The sequence below is a fragment of the Myiozetetes cayanensis genome, unplaced genomic scaffold (assembly GCF_022539395.1).
Source record: "Myiozetetes cayanensis isolate MyiCay16 unplaced genomic scaffold, myiCay2020 scf6-25, whole genome shotgun sequence".
NCBI classification, from domain to species: Eukaryota; Metazoa; Chordata; class Aves; order Passeriformes; family Tyrannidae; genus Myiozetetes; species Myiozetetes cayanensis.
The window spans coordinates 31,995,195-32,007,480 of NW_026087853.1; the positions used below are offsets into that span (position 1 = coordinate 31,995,195).

Consider the following 12,286-nt stretch of genomic DNA (forward strand, 5'->3'; position numbering starts at 1 on the left):
GGGGGCAGCGAGCGCGGCTGTGGGGCCATGGCGGGCCGCGGGGCTGGCTCCTCGGAGCACCTGGAGCGGCTGCACGACATCTTCCGCGGCCTGCACGGAGACCTGAGGGGCGTCCCCGAGCGGCTACGGGGCAGCGCGGCCGGTGAGGCGGCGGGGAGGGGCGGCCGTCCCACGGGGCCGGGGCGAGGGTACGGGCGGGGCTGCTCCGAGAGCGGGGCTCGGCCGCCCCTTTGACACGGCCGCCCCTTTGACACGGCCGTCCCGGTCCCTGTCGAGGGGACACGTCCCGGCCGTATCGAGGTCGTTCGGGTGCTGCTCGTCAGACAGACGTGTCTGTGCAGCGGGGGGGGCAAAGTCCCTCCGAGACACTCTGCGTGCGGGGAGATTTGCAATTGCAGAGATTCGGGACCTCTCGGTAGCGCCTGCTTGTAGGGGACGGGTGGCCGTGCCAGGTCCGGCCTCGCCCTGTGTTGTTTTCAGCTGCTGCCGTGTCCTGGTGGCTTTGCAGGTGTGTGGCTCCACTGCCCTGGAGCACCTCCTCTGGGCTGGCAGATTTCAACTCCAGAGCCAAGCGCAGCCGTGCTAGGCTCACAGCATCATCTCTGAGGAGGTGGTGTTATTTGGATGGTCTTCCGTGCTGTTTCTAGTTGAACTGGAGTTGTTTAACCTGGCGAAGAGGAGGCTCAGGGATAACCTTCTCACTCTCTACAGCTATCTGAAAGGAGGCTGTGGTCCGGTGGGGGGACAAGAGGACCTGGCCTCAAGCTGTGCCAGGGGAGGTTCAGGTTGGACATCAGGAACACTTTCTTCATAGAAAGGGTGATCAGATATTGGAATGGACTGCCCAGGAAGGTGGTGGAGTCACTGTCCCTGGAGGTGTTTAAAGAAACACCGGATGTGGCAGTGGGTCTAGTTGACATGGTGGTGTTCACTCATAGGTTGGACTCAATGGTCTCAGAGGTCTTTTCCAACCTAATTGGTTCTGTAACAACTGCAGTGCTCTGAGGTTTTGATTTTGGGTTTTTTTCCTTTTTTTTTTGTACGTGTGTGTGTGTGTTAGGCTCGTGTTTAAAAACTCATCAACAGAACTAAAATTAATTTTTACTATCACCAGTGCCCACAAGCATCTGTAGAAGATTTCTTTACTGAAGAAGGTGTACATTTTAAATTACTGTTTTAAAAGTCTGGTTTGTGCACTACCTACCCCCCAAAAAGAAAAAAAAATATATATCTAGCCACTCAAAGTGGTATTGGAAGCACAGCCTGATTTTACGGGTACTCTTTATGCCACATCAGTGGCAGAACAGTTCTCTGTAAGGCTTTGTGCTTCTGATTCAGTTCTCGGTATTCGCAGTGTTTTGAGAACCGGAAAGGGAAGTGATCAAGGGGAATTTTACCAGTGTTACTGAATGCCTCTGCGTAGTCTCTTCCTATGAGAGACCTGGTACGTGGCTGTCATGAGCTGCTGTAGCCTCAGTTCGGGCTTTGTACCCCAGCGATGGGTAGAGGCTGTCATCCGTGCTCTGCAATAGTCTTCATTCTCCCACAGTTGATCAGTTTAGTGTAAAATCATAAAAATGGTTTGTTCAGAATATACCAGGCTGTGCTAGATTACACAGGCAATGAAAAGTTTAATGTCCTGTTTCTTACCTGGCTTTCTGTTTAATGAGTTAAATTCAGAGTCACAGTCCTTGTCATCACCATTTCCAGGAAGTTTAGTGCAAGAAGGGTGTTCAATCCTGCGAATAATTTCAAAACTGACTTAATTTCACCAGGATAAAAAACATGAAAGAAGAAAAACCCTTTCTGGTAGAAATCCGTATTTCCCTGTAGAACAGGGAATGGTCAGTTTCTCGGTGACATAAAACTTTGTCTCCTTGGAACTGGGGTAGTCTTCAGCAATGAATTCTGAGCCATTGACTTAAGTGCAGGATTTACAGGCAACAGGTCTTGTAATGCTTTGCTTTGGTTTGGTTTGGTTTGGTTTGGTTTGGTTGGTTTGGTTTGGTTTGGTTTGGTTTGGTTTGGTTTGGTTTGGTTTGGTTGGTTTTTTTGTGGTTTTTTTTTGTAATTTTTTTCCCCAACAGATTGCAAATAATTGCAAGCTGAATTTTTAGACATGCTAAGGAATTAAGGAATTTTAATATGACTGTTCTGCTCTTTAAATTTGTTCCTGCAAAAATCCTGATAATATTTTTTGAAAGTGTTTCTAAGAGAGTTTAGGATAAGTCAGGAATTTGTCTATCTGGTGTAGGCATTCCACTCTCCTAATGTGTTCAGTTTGCTTCTTGTACTTACGGCAAGGGAAGTATATCTTTGTTTTTTGAGTTATCTGATCCTGAAGTATTCAGGAGATGGTAAAAGGTACCTTGGAATACTCTTTTAAGATGATTGACACAGTCCAAAACTTGGGTGAAGACAAAATCTGTAGTCCTTGGGATGTCTTTGAGGACCAAAGGTTTGGAAATGCTGTTTCACTCTATATAAATAAGATGAGAAATCTCTAACTCCTTTTGGAAGCTGGCATTTCTTCGCCTGCATGTTTATGCATGTTTTGGCTGCAGCATCTTCCTGGTCCATGCAGGGAACATGAAGCAAGAAAATGCCCCTTTTCCAGTTCTCTGCCAGGTTTCCACGAGTTTGAGGCAGCAGTTGATTTAAGAGGGCACTACTTAAACTGTATTAGTGAAATGACCTGTATGAAACAAATTGTTGACTTCTGAAGGCTCTTTGTCTGCACTTCATGACTTCGCTTGCAACCCAGCTACACAAACAAGGGCATTAGCACAACTGCATATGGGAGAAGTTGAGGAGAGTGTATTTAGGAACCTAGAAGTCAGCATTTCCTCCTGAATAAACTGGGATGTGAAACTGCATTTCCTGATACCAGTTGATCTCCTGATGTAACTTAGTCTGTAATAATTCCTTTCGCTGAGAGCATAACTTCTTCTTAGATAATGGGTTTTAATTCTGTCTTAAGTTCTCTACAGTTCAAATTCTGGGGCTTAATGTGAATTTGAACTGAGAAGGAAAGCCTACAGCTGAGGCGTGTTGTGTATGTGAGAGAAGCTATATAACAATGTCACTTCAGATTTTTTCCTATTTTCTGTTGAGAGCTTAGTGGTTTAAATGCTTCTTCTTTTGCAGAGGACTATGTTTACCAAAAGGTATTATCAAGTAAGTTTTTTTACCGCAATGAAATTTTTGTGATATTGTATTTAATTTTGCCTTTAATCAAATTAGAGGAGTTTTACCAGGATGACAGTTTACATGTTTTACTACCCAACATTTTACTTAAGATTTGATTATACTCTTCTGAAAGATGAATTAGGCTAGGTGGATATTTGTCAGACTCCTGATAAAATTTGGTTGCATTTGCAGTACTTTACAAGAGTCCACTGCTGTTCATTTTCAGATTTTTTGCAAAAGCTTGCAGAACTTGTTTCCATTGAGATAAGGGAACTTTCAGATTTATACTTACATTGATTGTGGATGTTAGAGAGGTATGGAAGATTTTTAACACATGAAAAATATGGGCCTTAAGGTTTTGTTTAAAAATAGAGTAACAGCAGTGAAAATCATTCTTTGGTCTCCAAAGCCCTGGGCACACGGATCTTAGTAAATTACTGCCTCAAACAACTAAAATGTATAGTTTTGTTGGCTGATCCAAACAACTAATGTCATTCCAGAAGAGGGAGGCCTTTGGGCTTTAAGCCATGAACCTGAGGTGATATCTCGATGGCATCTTTTATCTCAGAGAACTCTAGAATGCTTACCTCATGTACTCAGGTACCTTATGACCATGAGAATGCAGGGTACTGGGTCTGCCAGGAACTTCAGGGCTCAATTGGAAACGTAGATTGACTTGATGTTCTGTTCAAACACAAATTGTTGTTTCAGCCTTCAGTAATCTTGCCAAATACTTAAAAAAAAAGTAAATATTTATGAGCTGTTCACCAGCGTGTCCTGTTTGCTATTCTTACACCCTAAATGTTTTTCAATGCGCAATTCTGTCAGTGGACGTTGGAGGACAGTAGGTCAGAAAAATATTTCAAGTTTGGAAAATTACTTCTTTTGTCTACCAGAGGTAGTGGCCAGCATTTGGAAGAGTGATTTCAGCTCTCTCGACCCACTCCCTTCTGAAAAGTTGTCAAAAGAACAGAGTGTTCCTGTTTGAGTTAAATTTTGACTTGGTGTCTCTATAATCAGCCGCCTGTAGCAGCTTCCTCATTTTTAATGGATTGAGTTGGAGTTCTGCTGCCATTTCTCTGTAGTTTATCTGACATACTGCTTTATCTTTCACAGAGGAGAAGAAAAAACTGGTTCGAGAATTTGACGATAAACAGCGCGAAGCCAATGAGACGGTGAGTGTAAGGCTGGGCCTCTGGCCTTCCTGATGGTGGAAATACTGCAGCCTTAAAATGACAGTACTTCTTCCAAATGTCAATTTTTTATGGATTCTATTCTGGCAGGAAGATGTTTTATTTTTTTAATGTTTGATTAATTGCTTTGATAGGTGTGTCTGTGTTCGTCAAGACTCTTGTATGTATCTATATAGATATATAAATATGACAAATATTCTTATGTGCATTTTGAGGGGGTTTTGAGTGCTTGGTTTTGATAGCACCTTTGCTTTGTTGAACAAAGGAGAATGAAGGAGGTGCAGTTAGAGTTGCCAGAGATGGTAGGGAGAACATGTAGAGAATCTGCTACTTGGGGTTTTTTCCCCCTAATGTTGGTTTTAGCACATCTGATCTCTCTATAATAGTCTGATGGTTAAGTATCAGGGACCTTGAATATTTGAAACCTCTGCTGTATAGGCTTGCTGGACAGCAGGTGACATGGAACAGCACCAAAACAACCATGCAACTTGTGTTTTTAAGCCAGACATTATGGATTAAGCTTTCTTTCCATATTCAGGTCCTATTTGTTAGGTTGTTTTTGAGTCACAGCTGAACATGATGCTTTATTCCCCTAACTTCTGGGGTTTATTGACAGGTATCTCTGTAGATGATGTATGAGTTGTGGAGCTCATAGCTTCTAGCTGTTACTAGAAGCTGATGTGAAAATTCATGCATCCAAAATCTCAAGGTTTGGAAATCCTAGCTCCAGTTGCCAAGCTTGGATGTTCAGAGTGTGATTTCAGTGGCTACCTGTGCAATGGATCCAGATGAGGAGAAGGCTGAGGTACTCAACAACTTGTTTGCCCCAGTTTTCACTGGCAGCCTCATCTCATCTCTCGAGTGAGTGGAGTGCAGGATGAGGATTGGGGGAGCAAAGTCCTTCCTTTAGGGAATGACCAGGTTCATGACCACCTAAGAAACCTGAATGTGTGTAAGTCTATGGGACCTGATGAGATGCATCCCAGAGTCCTGAGGGAATTGGCTGATGGAATTGCTAAGCCACTCTCCATACATTTGAAAAAGTCATGGCAGTCAGAGGAAGTGTCAGGTGACTGGAAAAGGGGAAACATTGCACTCATCTTTAAAAAAGGTAGAAAGGAGGACTCTGGGAACTGCTGACCTGTCATCCTCACCTGTGTGCCTGGGAAGGTCATGGAACAGATCCTCCTAGAAGTTATGCTAAAGCACATGGAGGACAGGGAGATGATTTGAGACAACCAGTACAGCTTCACCAAGGGTAAATCCTGCCTGACCAACCCACTGGTCTTCTTATGAGCAGTGACTCCCTCCGTGGACAAGGGAAGGGCTACAGATGTCATTTATCTGGACTTCTTTAAAGCCTTTGATGTGGTTCCCCACTACATCCTTCTCTCTAAATTGGAGAAACATGGATTTGATGCGTGGACCGTAGGTGGATGAGGAATTGGTTGGATGGTTATATTCAGAGGGTAGTGGTCAACAGCTCAGAGTCCCGATGGACATCAGGGACAAGTGGTGTCCCTCAGGGGCCCATATTGGGACCAGTCTTCATTAAAGGCATAGACAGTGGGATCAAGGACATCCTCAGCAGATTTGCAGACAACACTGAGGTGAGTGGTGCAGTTGACACACCTGAAGGACAGGGACCTGGACAAACTTGAGAAGTGGGCCCATGGGAATCTCATGAGGTTTAATAAGACCAAGTGCAAGGTGCTGCACCTGGGTCAGAGCAACCCCTGGTATCAGTATAGGCTGGGGGATGAAGGCATTGAGAGCAGCCCTGCCAAGAAGGACTTGGGGGTGCTGGTGGATGAGAGGATGGACATGAGCTGACAATGTGCACTTGCAGCCCAGAGAGTGAGTTGTATCCTGGGCTGCATCAAAAGCAGCGTGGCCAGCAGGGCGAGGGAGGAGATTCTCCCACTCTACTCTGCCCTTGTGAGACCCTCCTGGAATTCTGTATCCAGATGTGGGGTCCCCAGCACAGGAAGGACATTGACCTGTTGAAATGAGTCCAGAGGAAGGTCATGAAGATGATTAGAGATGGAGCACCTCTGATATGAGGAAGGGCTGAGAGAATTGGGATTGTTCAGCCTGGAGAAGAGGAGGCTCTGGGGTGGCCTTATTGCAGCCTTTCAGTACCTAAAAAGGGCTACAAGAGAGCTGGAAAGGGACTTTTTACACGAGCATGTAGTGATAGGACAAGGGGTAATGACTTTAAACTGACAGAGGGTAGGTTTAGATTGTATATTAGGGAGAAATTTTTTACTTGGAGGGTAATGAGGCACTGGAACAGGTTGTCCAGAGAAGCGGTGGATGCCCCATCCCTGGAAGTGTTCAAGGCCAGTTTGGATGGGGCTCTGAGCAACCTGGTGTAGTGGAAGGTATCCCTGCTCATGGCATAGGGGTTGGAACTAAACGATTTTAAGGTCCCTTCCAAGCCAAACCATTCTGTGACGGACCATATCCATGCTGCACAGATATGATACAAAGCTGATACCCATTGTATTATGGGCACTGAAGAAATGAGGCTGCACATACCATGATTTGGTTTTCAGGATTCTCCGCAGAGCTCTCTCTGCGTTCCCCTTTTATTAACCTCTTTGGGTAAACAGCAACTGGTGTTGCAATTCAGTTAACTGGAATTCCCAGGACTTTTTGCAAACTCAATGTTTTGATTCACACATTTCTCAGCTCCAAGGCCAGAATAGTCCCTTTCGGTTCTAATCAACTGAATCCAGGTGCATCTGGCTCAGCTTAATCCCACATTGCATAAATGCTTAAACTATAAGAAAGTGAGAACTGCAAATTTTGAAGTTTAGAGTGATGTTTCAGGGAAAAAAATTCAAGCACTTAAGCTTGGCAACTTTTATTTTTCTTGAGGCATTGCATGTCTGAAAATCCATGTGGGCTGAACAGCATTGTTGTCCTCGTTACTAGATAGAGGTATAGGGTTTGAGATTAATCCCCCTCACCCAGTCCAATAAAAACATGTGAATCCCTTCATCTGATGGTGAGTTTTGAGTATAGCTGCTGCTGAGAATAGATGTGGTGCTTTAGCAAATAAACATACTTTCTTTTGTTAAAGCTGCGTGAAATGGAGGAAGAACTGAAGTATGCTCCCCTGCCTTTCCGCAACCAAATGATGAGCAAAATCCGAGCGTACAGAAGAGACCTGTCCATGTTCCAGAGAGAGATGAGAAGCACAGATTTGGGATTGGGCCACGGAAGTCAAGGCGATATAAAATATGGAATCTTCTCCACAGAAAATGAACAAAGTGTGAGGATTAGATGTAAATTTTATTTAACTTTGCTGTGATTGTTTAAAAACGTTATTGCAGATGTATTGTTTACAGTTTTTCTACTTTAAACCACTTCTGTGCTTTTATAATTCCCTATATATCTCTCTGCATGTAACAGGAAAAAAGGCAGGAGAAAGAACACCTGGAACTCAGAGGAGAGTTTTTCTGTTTTAAAACAAAGATAGGAGTATAATCAAAATGGAACTTCCTGAAAGCCATGCAGTTAGTAACTGGCACAACACTCTGTACTGAAATGCCTCATTTAATCATCCCCTACAGAAGTGAAAACATAAAAGTGATGCTACTGACTGAAAAAAAAGCTTAACTTTCCTAGTTTTAGTCTCTAAAACTAGCAAAGTGTGAACCATGCATTGTATAGGTTCTTTGGTAAAATTCTCTTTTAAGCGATCTCAGTGTAAGTAATTTTAAGAAAATATAAGAACTCTGGATCCTCTAGCACTTTATTCACTGTGGTTTTGCCGCTACAGTGCAAGAAATACACCAATTTCTTTGTTTACCAGATATGCTTAGAGATATCTGAGCTAGTGAGACTGAATCTCCTCATTGTTTTCAAAGTGCTGTGATCTGTACAGAAAGTTCATGGACGTGGACTTTTTGTTTGTCTGCCTTAGATAAGGAAGGTTTGAGGGAGGCTCTTTCCGTAGTATTTCCTTCTGTGGTAGCTTGGTAAATTTTTGTATTTGATTCCTACTTGACTGAATCCTCTAAAACTTGAGAGCAGGGTGGTAGCTTTCTGAAGCTTAAGAAAGTACTTTATTTTGAGCTACCTTTTGATGCCAAGGTCAGCAAATATTCCTTATCCTCTAGCCCAGGCTACCGGCATGAAAAAGATCTTTGTTACTTAGCAGTCCATCTGTTAGTGCTGTTTGTTTCTAATCCTTTTGACTTAAACCCTTACTGATCTCCCTGGCAACCAACTGTGAATTCACAAATAAGGCTGACTTTAGATGTGAATGGAAGGACAAGGTAGCATCTGGAAAGAAAGATATTATTTTCATGTAAATGTTCTTTGATGGAAAAGTAAATTGTTGCAAAGGTGGTTTTTTGTAACTGTTTTAACTCTTTAGAAGTGTATCCTTTTTTGAGATTTAACCAGATTTATCATGTAACAAGGCTCTGTCAAAATTAACTGGGCCACATCATTTGACATAAGAAGCATGTACAGCTAATACAAATGGATGTCCTATAGGCTCATATCCTAACTTTTTAATATGTCAGAAGCATAATACTTCTGTCTTTGTGCTTAATAGTTAATCATACATTATTTTTCAGACTAATCTGCAGTCACAGAGGGTGCTGCTTCTCCAAGGAACAGACAGTCTGAACCGAGCCAGTCAGAGCATTGAGCGCTCACACCGAATTGCTGCCGAAACAGATCAGATTGGCACCGATATAATCGAAGAACTCGGGGAGCAGCGGGAACAGCTGGAACGCACCAAGAGCAGAGTAAGCAGGGAAGCTGTGGGAATTGCCTTGAAACAACCTGATGTTAGTTTAGGGGGAACTGTGTGCCAGTAATTACTCTGAGACACCCCCCTAGACATAGTAATCCAACTGGATGTTTCTACAGACCAAATCCAGACTGCCACATTTCTGTGCTGTCCTCATTAAAAGAAAAATAATTACTGTAGAAGGGCCCAAAGCATGGTGGTCAAATGTCTACTGCTGCACAAAATTAGATACTAGACCTATAAACCTGCTAAAAAAAATACCATTACTGAAAATATTACAGATTAAAAAATTGCTAAGAAGTTGCCCACCACTAGATTAATAAAAGTTTAGATCTAGGAAGCAAATTTAGCAAGTTTTTGTAATAAACTTAAATTTAGTAGAAGTTTAATTACTTAATTACTATCGTTCCAATATTTGTAGGGAGGGAGAAAGTGGTGTCAGACAAGATGCCTGTTCCTCATCCTTGGTTCAAGACTCTGCTTCTACTGTGAAAGCTTCAAAAATTAGTTCACTTGTTTTGTTTACACACATATGCAAAACTGAGAATTTGATTTTTGAAGTAACAAGCTGATGGGATTTTCTGTGTGTACAAGGGATCCTGAGTGTAAAGCTTTTAGGTGAGTGACTTGTAGGGGGATGGCTGAGTTTGGCAAGCAAGCACACTCAGCCAAAACAAAAAGCATACATACCCCTTTTCTTAGGAGTTATCATCTCTATTCATTTCAACAAAGCCTGTAGCTTTTTCATTGAAGTAGTTTTGTCATTTCAGTCAGAATTTGATTTGTCCTGTTCCTAAATTTGGGTTGGAGAGCAGGAAAGGAAATTGATCTTAAGACTTGTAGGTATAGTTTTTGTCCTTTTTTCTAATAAAAAAAGATATAGTCTTTCAAGCGTCTCAGTCTAACAACAGATTGCTCATAGAAGCCTGGAATTGTTCAGGCTGGAAAAGATCAAGTCCAGCCATTAAGCCAGCACTGCTGTGTTCATTGCTAAACTGTGTCTGTGACTTGTATTGTGACCCTTTTAGGAAATGTGTTGCTAAATTGTGTGAACCACAAATTGCGTGAACCACATGCTTCAGCTGGAAGCAGACTTTCTTCTTGTTTGTTCTTTCATAGTGAAGACTGGAAATCTACTAAGTAAGCTCTGAATGGACTTGATAGTTTTCTTCCCAGCTTCATCCAGTCCATCTCAGTGCAAGTAACATACGTGGAGGGCCAGTTTTGCAGCTGAGGGCAATAGTTTAAACCACAAAGGAATTGTGCAGGAAGGTTCTGTGACATAAGACCTAGCTTACACTTCACTTCCCTAGCTTTAAAAGTGGAACAGCGAAATCTTACCTGGGGACCAGTGGCCATGCATCATGGATCTTGCCTCTGTCTGTGAGGCAACACCTTTTTTAGTTGGCTATAATGTCACTTAATTACGTGGTTCTTAATAGCTAACTGGATATACTAGACAGTTAATTTCTGAGCAAAGTTGAAATGGACCATCTATTAACAGCTCAGAGCTCCTACCCACTGGGTCACTTAGACCTGTCAATGGAACACACTTCTTTCTTTGCTAGAAATTGAAAGACATTTCAAAGCAGTTTGATATGCACTGGGAGGGAACACGTCAGTATAATTTTCTTATATTTCAACTAGAATAACGAAATGAAATTTAATGAAAGGATCTAATTTCTGATATTTCTAGATTAACTAAAAGGGCAGAAAGAGGTCCTAAATTGCACATCTTTGTATATGTCTAACAGAAAGTATACATAAAAGTCTTACTTCCTCCTTAGAAAAGAGGCAATGATTCCAGATGGTATTGTGTGTAGAAAGCAATGTTGTCTCAGAATTTTGAGAGTACATGGTTATCCTTGGTCCCTTTATTAATTGCAACATTTCAACACCAGCTGCTTTCAGGTGCATTTTTATAGAGCTGATGTATTTGTTCAACTGATTTCTGTCCTGTTCAAGTAACTTCTGTCTCTTCTTAGTTGGTGAATACAAGTGAGAACTTGAGCAAGAGTCGTAAGATTCTACGTTCAATGTCCAGGAGGTGAGTAGCGTAGCTGACAGCAGCACAGAACAGTGGTGCCTGCTGGTTTTAGAGGGGAAAATAGTAAGTGTCAGCTGGAACTGCAGGGAGGTTTTAGGGAATGTGTAAACATTTGTGCCCACATGCAGGTGCTAATTTGTGTGCTTTCCTCCCTTGTAGTTACTTAATGGAGTACAGGCAGTTGAACACTACTGAATTATGCTGCTCTGTCAGGATAGTGTGGAATCTTTAACCATCCAAACTGCAGTGAGGACACAAGCAAGTCACAGTGAATTGCTAATGGTGACTTTAGGTGCAACTTCTCCTTATTCAGCTTGGAAAAACGGTGCCATCAGTCGCTGCAGCATTAAGCAAGTTAGATGTCTGATGACACAGACAAATCTGTTTAGGCCACAGCACTGCCCTAGAGCAGCTAAGCTATCCTATGAGACACTGAGCCTCATCATATACTATTTTGATGACTAAAGCCTTGGATACTTAAGTGGATTTGCACTTTCTTAACTATATTGTTTAGTTTGCCTTACAAACCAATTCATGGATTGTACTTCCAGTAGGTACTTATCCCCTAACAAGCTTTCCTTACAGCCATTGCTGAAGGAAGTTATGATAAGTGTATAATTTTCAATAGTAAAAGCACATTTTTATTTTTATAGCTTTACTTCAGCCATGTAGTTCCAAGGAAAAGCACCACAATGAGGGTTTTAACATATAAGTGACTTTACATGACATTAAAGGATTTAGCATTTAAGTGACATTAAGGACTTCAATTGTTGTTTTCCTCTTTGCTTAGTTGAATAAGTAGGCAAAGATAGAGCAGTGATCTGTCTTCTGTGGGGCAGGGACAGAACTGCTATTGTTGAAATAGAAGATTTCAGCAATTTCCAGGAAAACATGAGTAGTAAATTGCTGTTTGTCCCCTTCTGCTTGTAAGAGCTATTTGAAAAGCACTCTGGGGTCTAGCTGAAACAGGGACTATACTTACAGAAGGTAAGATGGTGATCTAGATCTAGCATCTACTTTCATAAACCAGTGGGGGGAAAAAAGCTATCTTCGATTTTTATTTTTTTTTTTTTTTTTTTTTTA

General features: G+C 42.1%; 1 protein-coding gene across 3 annotated transcripts in view; it reads left to right on the forward strand.

Moving 5' to 3' along the window:
• VTI1B (vesicle transport through interaction with t-SNAREs 1B) overlaps positions 1–12,286 on the forward strand; it is a 12,672-nt gene continuing 386 nt past the window's right edge. Inside the window, exons 1-6 of one of the 3 annotated variants that reach the window (XM_050335015.1) lie at positions 1–142; positions 4,306–4,364; positions 7,471–7,662; positions 8,978–9,151; positions 11,142–11,203; positions 11,363–12,282. In XM_050335015.1, coding sequence (XP_050190972.1) covers positions 28–142; positions 4,306–4,364; positions 7,471–7,662; positions 8,978–9,151; positions 11,142–11,203; positions 11,363–11,435 — 675 coding nt within the window. In that variant the 5' untranslated portion in view covers positions 1–27 and the 3' untranslated portion in view covers positions 11,436–12,282. Of the gene's footprint in view, positions 143–3,985; positions 4,038–4,305; positions 4,365–7,470; positions 7,663–8,977; positions 9,152–11,141; positions 11,204–11,362; positions 12,283–12,286 lie in introns of those variants that run through there. The other 2 variants (XM_050335014.1, XM_050335016.1) reach the window with 2 other exon arrangements.